This window comes from Capricornis sumatraensis, chromosome 1 (genome assembly GCF_032405125.1).
Source record: "Capricornis sumatraensis isolate serow.1 chromosome 1, serow.2, whole genome shotgun sequence".
NCBI classification, from domain to species: domain Eukaryota; kingdom Metazoa; phylum Chordata; class Mammalia; order Artiodactyla; family Bovidae; genus Capricornis; species Capricornis sumatraensis.
This window is the reverse complement of record NC_091069.1, coordinates 104,858,780-104,879,521: the sequence shown is the minus strand read 5'-3', so window position 1 is coordinate 104,879,521 and position 20,742 is coordinate 104,858,780. Positions and strand designations below refer to the sequence as shown.

Below are 20,742 nucleotides of genomic sequence, written 5' to 3'. Positions count from 1 at the left end.
TCAAGTTACTCCAAAACCACAGACGTCTCATAACTCATTACTGGACACTTCACTGCACTCCAGAGAGAAGAAATCCAGCTCTACCCACCAGAACTCCAACACAAGCTTCCCTAACCAAGAAACCTTAACAAGCCACTGATACAACCCCACCCACAGTGAGGAAACTCCATAATAAAAAGAACTCCACAAATTCCCAGAATACAGAAAGGCCACCCCAAACGCAGTAATATAACCAAGATGAAGAGACAGAGGAATACCCAGCAGGTAAAGGAACAGGAGAAATGCCCACCAAACCAAACAAAAGAGGAAGAGATAGGGAGTCTACCTGAGAAAGAATTCCAAATAATGATAGTGAAAATGATCCAAAATCTTGACATCAAAATGCCTGGAGACAAGGACTGAGAAGATGCAAGAAAGGTTTAACAAGGACCTAGAAGAAATAAAAAAGAGTCAATATATAATGAATAATGCAATAAATGAGATCAGAAACACTCTGGAGGCAACAAATAGTAGAATATCAGAGGCAGAAGATAGGATTAGTGAAATAGAAGATAGAATGGTAGAAATAAATGAATCAGAGAGGAAACAAGAAAAACAAATTAAAAGAAATGAGGACAATCTCAGAGACGTCCAGGACAATATGAAACGCTCCAACATTCGAATTATAGGAGTCCCAGAAGAAGAAGACAAAAAGAAAGACCATGAGAAAATACTTGAGGAGATAATAGTTGAAAACTTCCCTAAAATGGGGAAGGAAATAATCACCCAAGTCCAAGAAACCCAGAGAGTTTCAAACAGGATAAACCCAAGGTGAAACACCCCAAGACACATATTAATCAAATTAACGAAGATCAAACACAAAGAACAAATATTAAAAGCAGCAAGGGAAAAACAACAAATAACACACAAGGGGATTCCCATAAGGATAACAGCTGATCTTTCAATAGAAACTCTTCAGGCCTGGAGGGAATGGCAGGACATACCTAAAGTGATGAAAGAAAATAACCTACAGCCCAGATTACTGTACCCAGCAAGGATCTCATTCAAATATGAAGGAGAAATCAAAAGCACAAGCAAAAGCTGAGAGAATTCAGCACCACCAAACCAACTCTCCAACAAATGCTGTTTGTGTTTCCTGTCTAGAGAAAACACAAAAAGGGCATGTAAACCCAAACCCAAAACAATAAAGTAAATGGCAATGGGATCATACTTATCAATAATTACCTTAAACGTAAATGGGTTGAATGCCCCAACCAAAAGGCAAAGACTGGCTGAATGGATACAAAAACAAGACCCCTATATATGCTGCCTACAAGAGACCCACCTCAAAACAAGGGACACATATAGACTGAAAGTGAAGGGCTGGAAAAAGATATACCACGCAAATAGAGACCAAAAGAAAGCAGGAGTGGCAATACTCATATCTGATAAAATAGACTTTAAAACAAAGGCTGTGAAAAGAGACAAAGAAGGCCACTACATAATGATCAAAGGATCAATCCAAGAAGAAGATATAACAATTATAAATATATATGCACCCAACATAGGAGCACTGCAATATGTAAGACAAATGTTAACAAGTATGAAAGGGGAAATTAACAATAACACAATAATAGTGGGAGACTTTAATACCCCACTCTCACCTATAGACAGATCAACTAAACAGAAAATTAACAAAGAAATGCAAACTTTAAATGATACAATAGACCAGTTAGACCTAATTGATATCTATAGGACATTTCACCCCAAAACAATGAATTTCACCTTTTTCTCAAGTGCTCACGGAACCTTCTCCAGGATAGTTCACATCCTGGGCCATAAATCTAACCTTGATAAACTCAAAAAAACTGAAATCATTCCAAGCATCTTTTCTGACCATAATGCATTAAGATTAGATCTCAATTACAGGAGAAAAACTATTAAAAACTCCAACATATGGAGGCTGAACAACACACTTCTGAATAACCAACAAATCACAGAGGAAATCAAAAAAGAAATCAAAATATGCATAGAAACAAACGAAAATGAAAACACAACAATCCAAAACCTGTGGGATACTATAAAAGCAGTGCTAAGAGGAAAGTTCATAGCAATACAGGCATACCTCAAGAAACAAGAAAAAAGTCAAATAAACAACCTAACTCTACACCTAAAGCAACTAGAAAAGGAAGAAATGGAGAATCCCAGGGTTAATAGAAGGAAAGAAATCTTAAAAATTAGGGCAGAAATAAATGCTAAAGAAACAAAAGAGACGATAGCAAAAATCAACAAAGCCAAAAGCTGGTTCTTTGAGAGGATAAATAAAATTGACAAACCATTAGCCAGACTCATCAAGAAACAAAGAGAGAAAAATCAAATCAATAAAATTAGAAATGAAAATGGAGAGATCATAACAGACAACACAGAAATACAAAGGATCATAAGAGACTACTATCAGCAATTATATGACAATAAAATGGACAACGTGGAAGAAATGGACAAATTCTTAGAAAAGTACAACTTTCCAAAACTGAACCAGCAAGAAATAGAAAATCTTAACAGACCCATCACAAGCACGGAAATTGAAACTGTAATCAGAAATCTTCCAGCAAACAAAAGCCCAGGTCCAGACGGCTTCACAGCTGAATTCTACCAAAAATTTCAAGAAGAGCTAACACCTATCCTACTCAAACTCTTCCAGAAAGTTGCAGAGGAAGGTAAACTTCCAAACTCATTCTATGAGACCACCATCACCCTAATACCAAAACCTGACAAAGATGCCACAAAAAAAGTAAACTATACACCAATATCACTGATGAACATAGATGCAAAAATCCTTCACAAAATTCTAGCAATCAGAATCCAACAACACATTAAAAAGATCATACACCATGACCAAGTGGGCTTTATCCCAAGGATGCAAGGATTCTTCAATATCTGCAAATCAATCAATGTAATTCACCACATTAACAAATTGAAAAATAAAAGCCATATGATTATCTCAATGGATGCAGAGAAGGCGTTTGACAAAATTCAACATCCATTTATGATAAAAACTCTCCAGAAAGCAGGAATAGAAGGAACAAACCTCAACATAATAAAAGCTATATATGACAAACCCACAGCAAACATTATCCTCAATGGTGAAAAATTGAAAGCATTTCCCCTAAAGTCAGGAACAAGACAAGGGTGTCCACTTTCACCGCTACTATTCAACATAGTTCTGGAAGTTTTGGCCACAGCAATCAGAGCAGAAAAAGAAATAAAAGGAATCCAAATTGGAAAAGAAGAAGTAAAACTCTCACTGTTTGCAGATGACATGATCCTCTACATAGAAAACCCTAAAGACTCCACCAGAAAATTACTAGAGCTAATCAATGAATATAGTAAAGTTGCAGGATATAAAATCAACACACAGAAATCCCTTGCATTCCTATACACTAATAATGAGAAAGTAGAAAAAGAAATTAAGGAAACAATTCCATTCACCACTGCAACGAAAAGAATAAAATACTTGGGAATATATCTACCTAAAGAAAGTAAAGACCTATATATAGAAAATTATAAAACACTGATGAAACAAATCAAAGAAGACACTAATAGATAGAGAAATATACCATGTTCATGGATGGGAAGAATCAATATAGTGAAAATGAGTATACTACCCAAAGCAATCTACAGATTCAATGCAATCCCTGTCAAGCTACCAGCGGTATTTTTCACAGAGCTAGAACAAATAATTTCACAATTTGTATGGAAATAAAAAAACCTTGAATAGCCAAAGCAATCTTGAGAAAGAAGAATGGAACTGGAGAAATCAACCTGCCTGACTTCAGGCTCTACTACAAAGCCACAGTCATCAAGACAGTATGGTACTGGCACAAAGACAGAAATATAGATCAATGGAACAAAACAGAAAGCCCAGAGATAAATCCACACACCTATGGACATCTTATCTTTGACAAAGGAGGCAAGAATATACAATGAATTAAAGACAATCTCTTTAACAAGTGGTGCTGGGGAAACTGGCCAACCACTTGTAAAAGAATGAAACCAGATCACTTTCTAACACCATACACAAAAATAAACTCAAAATGGATTAAAGATCTAAACGTAAGACCAGAAACTATAAAACCCCTAGAGGAGAACATAGGCAAAACACTCTCCGACATAAATCACAGTAGGATCCTCTATGACCCACCTCCCAGAATACTGGAAATAAAAGCAAAAATAAACAAATGGGATCTAATTAAAATTAAAAGCTTCTGCACAACAAAGGAAAATATAGCAAGGTGAAAAGACAGCCTTCAGAATGGGAGAAAATAATAGCAAAAGAAGCAACTGAAAAACAACTAATCTCAAAAATATACAAGCAACTCCTGCAGCTTAATTCCAGAAAAATAAATAACCCAATCAAAAAATGGGCCAAAGAACTAAATAGACATTTCTCCAAAGAAGACATACGGATGGGTAACAAACACAGGAAAAGATGCTCAACATCACTCATTATCAGAGAATGCAGATCAAAACCACAATGAGGTACCATTTCACACCAGTCAGAATGGCTGCAATCCAAAAGTCTGCAAGCAGTAAATGCTGGGTAGGGTGTGGAGAAAAGGGAACCCTCTTACTCTGTTGGTGGGAATGCAAACTAGTACTGCCACTATGGAGAACAGTGTGGAGATTCCTTAAAAAATTGCAAATAGAACTGCCTTATGCCCCAGCAATCCCACTGCTGGGCATACATACCGAGGAAACCAGAACTGAAAGAGACACGTGTACCTCAATGTTCATTGCAGCACTGTTTATAATAGCCAGGACATGGAAACAACCTAGATGTCCGTCAGCAGACAAATGGATAAGAAAGCTGTGGTACATATACACAACGGAGTATTACTCAGCCATTAAAAAGAATACATTTGAGTCAGTTCTAATGAGATGGATGAAATTGGAGCCTATTATACATAGTGAAGTAAGCCAGAAAGAAAAACAACAATACAGTATGCTGCTGCTGCTACTGCTGCTAAGTCGCTTCAGTCGTGTCCGACTCTATGCAACCCCACAGACTGGACTATGCAGCCCACCAGGCTCCGCCATCCTTGGGATTCTCCAGGCAAGAACACTGGAGTGGGTTGCCATTTCCTTCTCCAATACATGAAAGTGAAAAGTGAAAGTGAAGTCACTCAGTCGTGTCCAACTCTTAGCGACCCCACAGACTGCAGCCCACCAGGCTCCTCCGTCCATGGGATTTTCCAGGCAGGAGTACTGGAGTTGGGCGCCATTGCCTTCTCCACCAATACAGTATACTAACACATATATATGGAATTTAGAAAGATGGTAATGATAACCCTCTATGCGAGACAGCAAAAGAGACACAGATCTATAGAACGGACTTTTAGACTCTGTGGGAGAGGGAGAGGGTGGGATGATTTGGCAGAATGGCATTGAAACATGTATACTATCAGGTAAGAAACGAATCACCAGTCTATGTTCAATATAGGATACAGGATGCTTGGAGCTGGTGCATAGGGATGATCTAGAGAGATGATATGGGGTGGGAGGTGGGAGGGGGTTCAGGATTGGGAACTCATGTACACCCATGGCTGATTCATGTCAATGTATGGCAAAACCAATACAGTATTGTAAAGCAAAATAAAGTAACAATAAAAATTAAAAGAAAAAAAGAAACACTGGAGCCGAGCTTGGATCATCTGGCCCCTGTTGGCCCTTTCCTATATTGTCAACAACTCACCACCACCAAGTTTCATGACAGGTACTGAGGGCCTCCACGGACCCAGTATTTTACAGGCATGGTCTGCATCTGTCTGGCAGCATCAGAGAAGATGGACATGCACAGATGACAAGGCTAAGGGGTGCACCCAGAGTCACAAGGGCAGATGGGAATTTCACCTGGTTCCAAAGCCCACTGGCCACACGGTCCTTCCCCAACACATGCTGTATGTGTAGCCTGTAATCTGTAACCATGCAGGCTCTGCTGGACCGGTGGCCCGAGGGATCCGAGGGCACTCACCATGCCTCCGGTGCATTCGCGACAGTCCTGCAGGCAGCTGACGTTCTCCCAGGTGCTGTAGGCCTTCAGCCCTGCCACCAGCGACTGCAGTGTGCGACTGCTGACAAGCTCCTTCCCACAGAAGATGTCCTCATCCAGAAGGGTGCTGGCATACCTGCAAGACAAGTGGAGGCTGCTGATGGGTGCAGTGTGTCCTGAGCACATGTGCTCATCCGGGAGAGGGGTCTCACAATTTCTTTGGGTTTTGGTGTTGGGATGCTCCTAAAATTAGTTTTCCCTTTTCTGAAAGAATTTGTGTAAAATCAGTATGTTTCCTTTTTCAAGTATTTAATGGATTTCACAAGTAACGTCAAAGCTATTCAGGTTTCTGGTTCTTTTTGTGTCACTTTTGGTACTATGCATCTTTCAAGAAATTTGTCTATTTCATATATGCTGTCAAATGTATTGGCATTATGTTAACATCACATCAATAATAATGATATTTAATTTTATCCTTTCAATGTCTGTGGGATCTATATTAAAGTCCTATCTTTCATTCTAGACAGTGGTAACTTGTGTCTATTTTTCCGCATCAGTGTAGAAAGATGGTACCGATGATCCTACATGCAGGCCAGCAAAGCAGACACAGACATAAAGAATAGACTTTTGGACTCAGTGGGAGCAGGTGAGGGTGGGATGATTTAAAGGTCTTTCAATTTTATTTATTTATTGAAAGAAAAATAGTTTGGGGCTTGTTTATTCTCTATTATTTGACCATTTCTTATTTCATTTTTATTATTCTTTATACTTACTTTGGGTTTAACTTGTTCATCTTTTTATAGTCTCTTAAAATAGAAATTTATTCCAGTGGTTTTAGACCTTTCTTTTGTGTTGTAAACACCTAAAGGAATACATTTTTCTCTGAGTACTATTTTAGTTGCATACCACAAATTTTGATAAACTGTGTTCATCTCCATTCAAAATATTTTCTAATTTCCCTGTGATTTCTACTTTGACCTATGAATGATGTGTATTATTTGGTTTCCTTGTATGTAAGGATTATTCAGGATATTTTTCTGTTATTAATGGTAGCTTAATTTCATTCTAACCAGAGAATATACTTTGTATCATGTCAGTCATTCTAAATCTACATGGTCTGTCTTGACACATGATCTACGTGCCCCTGAGAAGAGTGGGTATTCTGCTCGTGCCCAACAGAGTGATTGACAAACGCCACTGGGTCTGTCAGTAATGCTCGTCATATGATTTACAGCATCACTGGTCTTCTGTCTGTTTCATCGATTACCCAGAGAGAAGGGCTGATGTCTGCAACTATACGTGAGGATTTGTTCCTTTTCCCTTTCAGTGCTTCCCAGTTTTGCTTCCTGTATTTTGATGCTGTTTTGTGGAATTCATACACATTTAGACTGTTTCATCTTCTTGATGAGTAGACTCCTTAGTCATCATGAAGTGATCTTCTTTACCTCTGGTAATGTTCCTTTTTCTGAGGTCTACTTTATCCAATATTAGTAAATCCACTCCGGCTCTTTTATGGTTAATGTTTGCAGGTGTAAATTTTTTATTCTCATACTTGTAACCTATTTGTCTTTAATTTTAAGTGAGTTTCCTGTAGAAGCATCTAGTTCAGTCTTAATTTATCATGTCTGACAATCTGAAAATAGGAGTGTTTAAATCATTTAATTCAATGTAATTATTAACATGACAATTTAAAACTGCTGCCTCACAAGTTTTCTCCTGTTTATCCCATATGTCCTCTTCCCTCTGCTCCAGTCTTCTTTTGATTAATCATTATTAATGATTATCTTTTGAATAATCATTTGTATGCCAGTGTTAGATTTTAAACTGTTACTCATTTTTTCAGCAATTTTTCTATGGCCTAAAACATGCTACTTTAACTTATGACATTTTTCCCTCAAATAGTGTTATACCACTTCAAGGATAATGTAGGACCCTTGTAATAATACAATACATAATTCCTTTTCATTCTTCCATCCATTATGTCACTGCTGAGACAAAAATATGTTCTATATATGTTACAAACTTCATTGCTATTTTTGCTTTAAACAAACAGTTTCTTTTTTTCTTTATCAACGTTACTGAGGATTAATTTATTCGCAACAGATTGAATTATTCAAAGTGCACCATTTAAAGAGTTTTGACAATTCTATGTACCCACAAGAATATCACCACAATCAACCTACAGAATGCTTTCTAAAGAATGCCTCATCCCTTTTTGCAGTCCATCTCCTCCTCCTCCTCCCATCTCTGGACAACCACCGACCAGCTCTTTGTTAGTATGGATTAGTTTGCATTTTATGTAAATGGGGTTATACAGTGCATGTCCTTCTTGCTTTTCTCAGTCAGTGTATCGTCATGAGATCCATCCGTCCATCCATATTGTACCATGTATTAGTAGTTGTTTCTTTTCATTGCTGGCCAGAATTCCATTCTATGAAACACATACATTATATTTCATTTATGCATTCACTTGACGAACATTTTCATTTCTTCCAGTTTGGAGCTACAACAAGTGAAGCTGCTAAGAAACTTCATGTAAAAATCTTAGAGGAGACATATGTCTTTATTTCTCTTGAGTAAACATGTAGGAGCAAAATGACTGGGTCATATGGAAGACGTATTTTTAACTTTTTAAGAAACTGCCAAACAATTTTCCAAAGTGGCTGTGCAACTTTACGTTCCTACTAGCAGTGCAGGGAATCCTAGTTGTTCCAGCCAACAAGCCATCTTTGCAGTCCTTCTCATTTTAGTCATCCCAATGGATATGTCATCACTTTACTGCCAAGAAGCAAGAGTCTTCTGATTTCATGGCTGCATTCACCCTCTGCAATAATTTTAGAGTCCAAGAAGAGGAAATCTGTCATTACCTCCATCTTTTCCCCTTCTATTTGCCATGCAGTAATGTGGCCAGATGCCATGCTCTTAATTTTTTTAATATTTAGTCTTAAGCGGGCCCTTTCACTCTCCTCCTTCACCCTCATCAAGAGGTTCTTTGGTTCCTCTTCGCTTTCTGCCATTAGAGTAGTATCATATGCATCTCTGAGGTCGTCGATGTTTCTCCTGCCTATCTTGATTCCAGCTTGTAACTCATCCAGCCTGGCATTTCTCATCATGTGCTCAGCATATAGGTTAAACAAACAGGGTGACAGCAAACAGCCCTTTTATGACAATTTTGAACCTTTCTCAATTTTGAACCAGTAAGTTGTTCCATATCAGGTTCTAACTGTTGCTTCTTGACCCACATACAGGTTTCTCGGGAGACAGGTATGATGGTCTGGTATTCCCATCTCTCTGAGAGCTTTCCACAGTTTGACATGATCCAGTCAAAGGCTTTAGCATAGTCAATGAAACAGAGATGGATGTTTTTCTGAAATTACCTCATTTTTTCTATAATCCAGTGATTGTTGGCAATTTGATCTCTAGTTTTTCTTCCATTTCTAAACCCAGCTTGGACATCTGGAAGTTCTTGGTTCACATAATGCTGAAGCCCAGCATGCAAGATTTTAAGCATGACCTTACTAGTGTGGGAGATGAGTGTGACAGTCCGATGGTTAGCACATTCTTTGGTATTACCCTTCTGGGGATTTGGGATGACGACGATAGACCTTTTCCAGTCTTGTGGCCACTGCTGGGTCTTCCAGATATGCTGACATAATGAATGTAAAACCTTGATGGAATCATCCTTTAGGGACTTGAATAGTTCTGGAATTTCATCGCATCCATTAGAATTATTAACAGCTTTATTAACAGCAGATGACAAACCTAGATAGTGTGTTGAAAAGCAGAGACATTACTCTGCCAACAAAGGTCCATATAGTCAAAGCTATAGTTTTCCCAGTGGTCACATACAGTTGTGAGAGCTGGAAGCCAAAGAATTGATGAATATGAACTGTCATGCTAGAGAAGACTCCTGATAGTCCCTTGGACAGCAAGGAGATCAAACCAATCAATCTTAAGGAAGATAAATCCTGAACCGTCACTGGAAGGGCTTATGCTGAAGCTGAAGCTCCAGTATTTTGGTTATCTGATGCAAACAGAAGACTCATTGGAAAAGTCCTTGATGCTGGGAAAGATTGAGGGCAGAAGAAGAAGAGGGCATCAGAGAAGGAGATGGCTAGACAGCATCACCAATGAACTCATTAAACATGAACTCAAAAGTGAATATGTTTGATGAGCTCATCAAACATGAACTCAGGCAAACTCTGGGAGATGGTGAGGGACATGGAAGCCGGGCATGCTGCAGTCCATGGGATTGCAAAAAGTCGGACACAACTGGGCAACTGAACAACAACAAACGGATATGCAATGATAATCCTCATGTTTTGAATTTGCATTTCTCGGCTAACTAATGATCATAAAACTCTTTTTTATGGTCTATTGTCTGACCATATCTTCTTTCACTGGGCTTCCCAGGTGACTGGTAAGCAATGAAGAAGATGCAGGTTTGATTCTGGTTCGGGAAGATCCCCTGAAGAAGGAAATGGCTACCCACTCCAGTATTATTGCCTGGAGAATCCCATGGACAGAGGAGCCTGGTGCGCTACAGTCCAGGGGGGGTCGCAAAAAGAGTCAGACACAACTGAGCAACTAACATTGTGTATGTGTGTGCATTACAGTGCTGTGTTAGAGTCTACTGTCCAGCAAAGTGAATCAGCTCTATAAATAAATGTATCCCCTTTCTTGAAGGGCTCCCTTCCTGTTTCGTTCACCACAGAACGCTGCATAGAGCCCCCTGTGCTGTGCAGTGATCCCTGGGTGGAGATGATTCCCTGGGAGAGGGAATGGCCACCCACTCCAGTGTTCTTGCCTAGAAAATCCCACGGACAAAGGAGCCTGGCAGGCTACAGTCCGCAGGGTCACAGAGTCAGACAGGACTGAGTGACTGAGCACACCGTATCTGCTGTGAGCAATGTGCATGTCAGTGCCCAGAGGGAGTGGGCAGCACTCTAACCCTAGGCTGGGGGGCAGTCACCCATGCCCAGGGGTGTCGCTGCAGTGCAGTGACTCTCAGAAAACCTCAGCACTGGCCATTTAAAAAGCTGTACCTGATTCCCCTCTGACCTCCCTAAATATATATATACACACACACACACACACACATCCCTGGATGTTCCCCAGCATGGAAACGGGTGGGAAATACATTGACTAAGAAAAGGAAGAATCACTGAGGCTCTCTTAGAAGAGATTTGGTAAGATTTCTTTGCAATACTAGCCTAAGATTTTTTTCTTAGGGGGGAAGAGGAGGCTCAAGAGGGAGGGGATATATATATGGGTGTGTGTGTGTGTGTGTGTGTTTATATATATATATATGTGTGTGTGTGTGTGTGTGTGTGTGTATATATATGTATGTGTATATATATATATATATATATGTATGTATGTATGTATATATGTATAATTACAACTGTTTCTCATTGTTGTACACCAGAAACCAACGCAACAGTGTAAAGTAATTTTCCTCCAATTAAAAACCTGAAAATAAATGTGAAGAGCCGACTCATTGGGAAAGACCTTGATGCTGGAGAAAATTGAAGGCAGGAGAAGAAGCGGATTACAGAGGATGAGGTGGTTGGATGGCATCACTGATTCAACGGACATGAGTTTGAGCAAGCTCCAGAAGACTGTGAATGACAGGGAAGCCTGGCATGCTGCAGTCCATGGGGGTCACAAAGAATTGGACACGACTGAATGACTAAACAACAAAAATAAAGAGAAGAAATAAATAAATAAAAATTTTAAAGAAAAGGAATTTTAAGTAATGAGATGAACACTGACAGGACACGGGCCCTACTGAGGAAGAATGACCAACTGCCAGGCACAGTGGTTCCCCTAGTGGCACTTAGAAAGTCAAGAAACACCTGGAGTAACAGGCAAATTTGGCCTTGGAGTACAGAATGAAGCAGGACAAAGGCTCATAGAGTACTGCCAAGAGAACACACTAGTCATAGCAAACACCCTCTTCCAACAACACAAGAGAAGACTCCACACATGGATATCACAAGAAGGCCAACACTGAAATCAGACTGATTATATTCCTTGCAGCCAAAGATGGAGAAGCTCTACACGGTTAGCAAAAACAAGACCAGGAGCTGACCGTGGCTCAGATCATGAATCCTTATTGCCAAATTCAGACTTAAATTGAAGAAACTAGGGAAAACTACTAGACCATTCAGGTATGACCCAAATCAAATCCCTTATGATTATACAGTGGAAGTGAGAAAGAGATTTAAGGGACTAGATTTGATAGACAGAGTACTTGATGAATTATGGATGGAGGTTCGTGGCATTGTACAGGAGACAGGGATCAGGACCATCCCCAAGAAAAAGAAATGCAAAAAAGCAAAATGGCTGTCTGGGGAGGCCTTACAAATAGCTATGAAAAGAAGAGAAGTGAAAAGCAAAGGAGAAAAGGAAAGATATAAGCATCTGAATGCAGAGTTCCAAAGAATAGCAAGGAGAGATAAGAAAGCCTTCCTTCGCGATCAATGCAAAGAAATAGAGGAAAACAACAGAATGGGAAAGACTAGAGGTCTCTTCAAGAAAATTAGAGATACCAACAGAACATTTCATGCAAAGATGGGCTCAATAAAGGACAGAAATGGTATGGACCTAACAGAAGCAGAACATATTAAGAAGAGGTGGCAAGAATACACAGAAGAACTGTACAAAAAAGATCTTCACGACCAAGATAATCACGATGGTGTGATCACTCATCTAGAGCCAGACATCCTGGAATGTGAAGTCAAGTGGGCCATAGGAAGCATCGCTACGAACAAAGCTAGTGGAGGTGATGGAATTCCAGGTGAGCTATTTCAAATCCTGAAAGATGATGCTGTGAAACTGCTGTACTCAATATGCCAGCGAATTTGGAAAACTCAGCAGTGGCCACAGGACTGGAAAAGGTCAGTTTTCATTCCAATTCCAAAGAAAGGCAATGCCAAAGAATGCTCAAACTACCACCCAATTGCACTCATCTCACACGCTAGTAATGTTCAAAATTCTCCAAGCCAGGCTTCAGCAATATGTGAACCATGAATGTCCAGATGTTCAAGCTGATTTTAGAAAAGGGAGAGGAACCAGAGATCAAATTGCCAACATCCAATGGATCATCGAAAAAGCAAGACAGTTCCAGAAAAACATCTATTTCTGCTTTGTTGACTATGCCAAAGCCTTTGACTGTGTGGATCACAATCAACTGTGGAAAATTCTGAAAGAGATGGGAATACCAGACCACCTGATCTGCCTCTTGAGAAACGTATATGCAGGTCAGGAAGCAGCAGTTAGAACTGGACATGGAACAACAGACTGATTCCAAATAGGAAAAGGAGTATGTCAAGGCTGTATATTGTCACCCTGCTTATTTAACTTATACACAGAGTACATCATGAGAAACACTGGGCTGGAAGAAGCACAAGCTGGAATCAAGATTGCTGGGAGAAATATCAATCACCTCAGATATGCAGATGACACCACCCTTATGGCACAAAGTGAAGAGGAACTAAAGAGCCTCTTGATGAAAGTGAAAGAGGAGAGTGAAAAAGTTGGCTTAAAGCTCAACATTCAGAAAACTAAGATCATGGCATCCGGTCCCATCATTTCATGGCATATAGATGGGAAAACAGTGGAAACAGTGGCTGACTTTATTTTTCTGGGCTCCAAAATCACTGCAGATGGTGATTGCAGCCATGAAATTAAAAGATGCTTACTCCTTGGAAGGAAATCTATGACCAGCCTAGACAGCATGTTAAAAAGCAGAGACATTACTTTGACAATAAAGGTCTGTCTAGTCAAGGCTATGGTTTTTCCTGTAGTCATGTACGGATGTGAGAGTTGGACTGTGAAGAAAGCTGAGTGCCGAAGAATTGATGCTTTTGAACTGTGGTGTTAGAGAAGACTCTTGAGAGTCTCTTGGACTGCAAGGAGATCCAACCAGTCCATCCTAAAGGAGATCAGTCCTAGGTGTTCATTGGAAGGACTGATGCTGAAGCTGAAACTCCAATACTTTGGCCATGTGATGCAAGGAACTGACTCATTTGAAAAGACCCTGATGCTGGGAAAGATTGAGGGCAGGAGGAGAAGGGGACAACAGAGGATGAGATGGTTGGATGGTACCACCGACTCAATGGACATGAGTTTGGGTAGACTCTGGGAGTTGGTGATGGACAGGGAGCCTGGTGTGCCCCGGTTCATGGGGTTGCAGAGAGTTGGACACGACTGAGCGACTGAACTGAACTGAACCAAGTGGCACTTATCCATTGTCAGACTCTCACGCCTGCTTGCCGAGGAGCTCTGAGAAACCCTTCTGGGTTCAGGATATGTAAGAGTTCAAGGGGCACATGTCTTAAGAAAGTCTGATATAAGAAACTTGGAGGGGCCCGGAAGATAAATTAGGGAATAGGGATTCTGTGGCAAAAACATCCCACATCTCCAAACCTGTTTATTTCACAGGCAATGCCTCTAGAAACATGAAGTATTTGTTTACGGGTTACGTCCACTTGAAGTGTTAGAAGCCACTCTCGAGCAATACTCAGGAGAAGTGCAGATTGAGTATCTCTAAAACTGGTAAGTCAGCAAGAGGGCAGGATTCTGCTTACAAAATCTGTGTTACATAAAAGTAAACAAGACATTTTGGCAATAAGATTTCAGGATTATATTAAAAATGCAGTTCAGCAGTATCATAAACAGTACTATGCACGTTATATACTACACTGTATGCAATATTTGATCTATAGTTATAGGCAGTCTTCATTTAGTGGAAGAACTCTAAGAAGCTTACCTTTCTTGAAACTCCATTTTTTTATAAGGATAGAACTCTGGTGAATTTCTTTTTTTTTTTTTTAATATTTATTTCTTTATTTGGCTGTGTTGGGTCTTAGCTGTGGCATGCAGGATCTTTAGTTGTGGCAAGCGGGATCTAGTTCCCTGAACGGAGATGGAACCCGGGACCCCTGCATTGGAAGAAGAGAGTCTTAGCCACTGGCCCACCAGGAATGCTCCCTTGGGTGAATTTCTGAGACTACGAAGTATCGTTCCATCCATTCATTTATTCAAAAATATTAATGAAATCTTACTTTACGCCAGGCACAGTTTTAGGTGGGTGATATGGAGACATCCATTACAAACAAGGACAGAAACTTGGTCAGTTGTCACAAGGTACTAAATGAGGAAGCGCCCGTCTAGGTTCGATACAGGATACAGGATGCTTGCGGCTGGTGCACGGGGATGATCCAGAGAGATGATGTGGGGTGGGAGGTGGGAGGGGGGTTTAGGATGGGGAACTCATGTACACCCGTGGCTGATTCATGTCAATGTATGGCAAAACCAATACAGTACTGTAAAGCAAAATAAAGTAAAAATTAAAAATTAAAAAAAAAAGACATTTAATGAGTTTACTCCATGTAAAAGTCTTAGGACAATGCCTGGTACATGACAGGCAACTGAATATATATCAAGCTATCATCTTAATTTTATAGTTACAGGTCCTGGACAAAATGAGAAGGCCTGGATTCAGTATAAAGACAGACTCATTTGGTGGTCCAGTGCTTAAGACTTCACCTCCCAAAGCAGTGGGTGTGGGTTCAGTCACTGGTTGCAGAGATAAGATCCTACATGCCTCACAGCGCAAATACTGAAACACAAAATAGAAGGAATATTATGAAAAAAATTTTAAAGGCTTGAAAAAACAAGTGATCCACACTAAAAAAAAAAAAAAAAGACAGCAACACAAGGGTGAAGTGGTCCCTCCTGGCCTGGAACGCAGCCTGGACTGCTGAGCTGCCCATGTGGGCTGGAATAAATAACAGGAGAGGCAAACCTAAAATGCTCCTGCTGCCTGGCACTTCACACCCACTGAGCTTTTTAAGAAGTTGTCAGAGACATTCTAAGCTAGGAAATTCATTTTGTGGCAAACCCCACCAGATGATTCCAAGGAGAGACTTCAACAACCAACTGCCCTGGCCAACAGGCCCTGGATGCCATCCTCACAATGGATAACTTCTGCTTCAAAAACCATCAAAATATTTAATAGCAAAGCTCCAAACAGCCTCATGGCCAAGAGTGATGTAATCACACAAGATAATTTCATTCAGTTGAGCCCAAGTACCCCCACGCAGAAAGTCAGGCAACTCATAGATGTGGCGATGCGAAATTAAGGATCCACAGTTCCTATGCTCAAAGAATTCATGGTGGTAAACCAAGAGTCACAGTGCAATGAGTAAAAGAGCCAGGATGCTGCTCCAAGAGCAATAGTAAGCCCTCCTTATTTCAGGAGAGTGGGAGCAGTTACCGATTTGATTTTCTTGGGCTCTAAAATCACTGTGGATAGCGACTACAACCATGAAATTAAAAGATGCTTGCTCTTTGGAAGGAAAGCTATGACAAACCTAGATAGCATCTTAAAAAGCAGAGATATCACTTTGCCAACAGAAAGGTAAGTATAGTCAAAGCTATGGCTTTTCCAGTAGTCACGTATGAATGTGAGAGTTGGATCGTAAGGAAGGCTGAGTGCCAAAGAATTGATGCTTTTGAACTGTGGTGATGGAGAAGACTCTCGAGAATCCCTTGGATAACAAGGAGATCAAACCAGTGAATCCTAAAGGAAATCAACACTGAACATTCATTGGAAGGATGGATGGTAAAGTTCCAATACTTTGGCCACCCGATGCAAATAGCCAACTCATTGGAAAAGACCCAGATGCTGGGAAAGATTGAGGGCAAGAGGAGAGGGGGACAACAGAGGATGAGGTGGTTAGACAGCATCACCAACTCAGTGGACAGGAATCTGAGCAAACTCCAGGAGGAGTCTGTCCTCAGTGGAGGACAGAGGAGCCTGGTGTGCTGCAGTCCATGGGGTCTCAAAGAGTCAGACATGACTTAGTGACTGAACGACAACAAATTCCAGGAGGGGCTCAGGGAAGAAGGTGAGTTAGGGCACATGACAACCTGAACTGTGTCTTGAAGGGTGACTATGAGCTACCAGGTGATGGGAGGCAAAGATGTGAGAGGTGAGTGGTGGGACGAGGGGGGAGGCTGCCTGTAAGAAAGGCTGAGGCAGGAAATAGGCTGATCCAGGCCTGGGTGAAGGACTGAAGAGGCGACAGGTGGGTTGGGAGTCTTAGGGGCCAGGCAGGTGAAGGTGCCCCGGGCATCACATGAGGGAGCAAGTTTCTTCCAGTGCAAAAGACAGAGAGAACCCGTGGGAGGGTCCCAGCAGGCAGGTAAGAATTCAGATTTCATCTCAGGTATGGAGCTTGTGCAGAATGGATTTGACTGGGGCCAGGCTGGACGTGGGGTGCACAGAGCCAAGAGAGGGATCTGGCAAGATGCTGGAGACGGTGAGCTTTAAGTGATTTCACAGTAGAAGGAAAAATGACCAGAATGTGATAACTGGCAGGATGGGTGTGGAAAGTCTGAGATGTCTTGGGGTAGTGGCCACACAGCAACTAGTTATGGCATGTATTCCCACCACACGGGCTTCCCTGGTGGCTGAGCAGTAAAGAAGCTGCCTGTCACTGCAGGAGACATGGGTTCAATCCCTGAGTTGGGAAGAGCCCCTGGAGGAGGGCAGGGCAACTCACTCCATTAATCTTGCCTGGGAAATCCCATGGACAGAGGAGTCTGGCGGGCTACAATCAATGGGGTCTCAATGAGTCAGACACGACTTAGCGACTAAACACCAACAGAAACATTCCCATCACAATCGCTAATTACTGTCATAGTGAGTGAGAACACAGAGGTTCAGTAAGGCCCGGGCGCCAGGAGCCCATGGGCACAGCCCTGAGCCAGGATGCGTGGAAGACACTGGAGCCCCAGCATAGGAAGGGGCCCCACCAAGGATAAGAAGTGACCCAAGGATGGGCAAGCACAGCCACAGGGACACGGGCCACCTGTTTTCCCGGCCATGGGGCCACCCCAGCAGGGCTGTGACGGTTCTGTTGGCTCTCAAGTCCTCAGACCTAGAGAGGGACCTGCCACACATCAGGGGAGGAGGGGGAGAGGAGGGAGGAAGACATGGCAGGCCCCTCAGGGGGCCCCCATCACCTGGAACAGACACCCCCATTGAGCCAGCCCCCTCCCCATTGAGTCGGCTCTGCCCGGCAGCTGAGCAGCCAGGTGGGAGATGTGTCCTGCCTCTTCTAGAGCAAGCAAGTGCCAAAGGACATCTGGTTCTGTCCCCTCCTTGTCAAGGCCAAGAGGACATGAGTGGAGTGGGCTGGGGGGCGGGGGGCTTGCTAAAGCCCAAGCAGGCCTACCCCATTTCCAGACTTGCAGAGGCAATGGGCAAGGAGAAGGATCTGGGAACCAGATCCGCTTACCAACCCGCTACTGTCAAAACCCAGACGAAGCAGCAAAGCTCCACGTGGCAGGGACCACGTCTGACTCCAGCAAGACTGCCAGATTCGACAAAGAGAAGCAGAGCACGCCCAGGAAAATCTGAATTTCAGATAAACAGTGCTTAATCTTTAGTTTAACAGCACGCTCCCTGTTGCAGTCCTGGGAACACACTGAGACTACAAAACCGTGTGTCAGCCATCTGAATCTCAGAGTTATCTGGGAGACCGCAATCTACCTGGCAGCCCTACTAGCAAGGGGCCATACAACCGCTGATGACATGGACACACGTGATGCGCCCTGCAAGAAGCTGTCCCATTCACTTCCATGACCTGCATTTTACTGGGACGTGAAGCTCTGACTCTTCGCGCTTTGATTACACTAGATGGGAAGAGAGGCAGGGCTGCTGAGCCTGGCTGGTGGGGTGTTTTCCCTGATCACCTAACTCCAGCCACATACACCCGCAGCTCTGGACCCTCACAACTGTTTCTCTACACTTGAATGGAACCCAGTGCACTGAACAAACATCTAACCCATCCAACCTCAGGTTACCCAGACCCTGAAACTGAAGTCAGTTGACTGGTAGAACTGTGCCCACAGGAACTGGAGGAAGGAACCTGTAACCAAGTTTTGATAACCTTAGTTTTTAAAAAGCGGGGTGTTTGGGGAGACTTCCCTAATGGCCCAGTGGCTAAGACTTCACACTTACAATGCAGGGGACTCAGGTTCGATCCCTTATCAGGGAGGTAGATTCTGGGTGGCTCAGTGAAGAATCCACCTGCCAATGCAGGAGCTGTGGGTTCAATTCCTGGGTCAGGAAGATCCCTCGGAGGAGGAAATGGCAACCCATTCTAGTATTCTTGTCCGGAAAATCCCATGGACAGAGGAGCCTGGGGGGTTACAATCCCTGGGGTCACAAAGAGTCAGACATGACTGAGTTCGCAGGCACACACACCCTGCAGCTAAGACCTGGTGCAGCCAAACTTTAAAAATAATTTTTTTTTAAGTAGGGTGTTGGGGAAAGGTACTTAGCATTAAATTTTGTCATGTAACAACCAACTGCATTAAACTATTTCCTCACCAGGAGGAGAAGCAATAGGGTTGGTAAATGAGAGAGAAATAGGAAAGCCAGACTTTGTCACAGGAATGCCACCTTCTTTTCAGCATTGTTTTAAAACACAGACAATCTCTCCCCACAGTTGCAGCACTTTGTCCTGGGGATTCCTTTAACCAGATTTTCAGTGGGTCCACTTCCTGCTGCTACTGGGGGACAGAGAGAAGGAAAACAAGGCTGGGGAAAACAGCCACGCTGGGGACACTGAACTGGACCAGAGGCCACTGAGGGCCCGAGGAGGTAAAGGTCATGAAAATCAGGGAGGCCCTGGGGTCAATTCCCACTCTAGCACTCTTGCCTGGAAAATCCCATGGCGGAGGAGCCTGGTAGGCTGCAGTCCATGGGGTCGTGAAGAGTCGGGCACGACTGAGCGACTTCACTTTCACTTTTCACTTGCATGCATTGGAGAAGGAAATGGCAACCCACTTTAGTGTTCTTGCCTGGAGAATCCCAGGGATGGCAGAGCCTGGTGGGCTGCCATCTATGGGGTTGCACAGAGTCGGACACAACTGAAGCGACTTAGCAGCAGCAGCAGCAGCAGAGGCGATTAGATTGACAGTGTGGTGAGCATGTCTGATGTGCCCTGTTCAACACTACCTCACTCATGCGTGACACGTGGTCCTTTGATTTTTCTATTTACCAGTTAATTTCCATTTATTGGGGTTTCCCTGGTGGCTCAGATGGTAAAGAATCAGCCTGCAATGTAGGAGACCCACGTTCGATCCCTGGGTCAGGAAGAGCCTCTGGAGAAAGGAAGGGCAACCCACTCTAGTCTTCTTGCCTGGAGAATTCCATGGACAGAGGACCCTGATGGGCTGCAGCCTGTGGGGTCACAAAGTGTCGGACATGACTGAGCGGCTAACACTCTCACTTTTTCACTTTCATTTATTATCTCTCGATTCTTCCCTGAAACCTTAAACTATAACTGTGCTCTCTGTTTCTCTGATATTGGCCTTTGAGGAGTGTCTCCCTAAAAATCGAGGGAAATTTTAAACTTTAGTGATAGTGGCAACACAGTTCTTACACAATCAAGGTATATGATGTTTAGTGAAAGTGAAGTCACTCAGTCGTGTCCGACTCTTTGTGACCCCGTGGACTGTAGCCCTCCAGGCTCCTCCATCCACGGGATTCTCCAGGCAAGAGTACTGGAGTGGGTTGCCATTTCCTTCTCCAAGGAATGAAATTGAATCAGCTGTAGTGGTGATGGACCTAGAAACAGTCATACAGAATGAAGTAAATTAGAAGGAGAAGAACAAGGATTGTATATCAG

The 20,742-nt window shown here is 42.5% G+C and overlaps 1 protein-coding gene across 1 annotated transcript in view; it reads right to left on the bottom strand.

Moving 5' to 3' along the window:
- ACOXL (acyl-CoA oxidase like) overlaps window positions 1–20,742 on the bottom strand; it is a 360,670-nt gene that overhangs the window by 151,623 nt on the left and 188,305 nt on the right. The window contains 1 exon segment of the mRNA XM_068967451.1: window positions 6,011–6,164. Coding sequence (XP_068823552.1) covers window positions 6,011–6,164 — 154 coding nt within the window.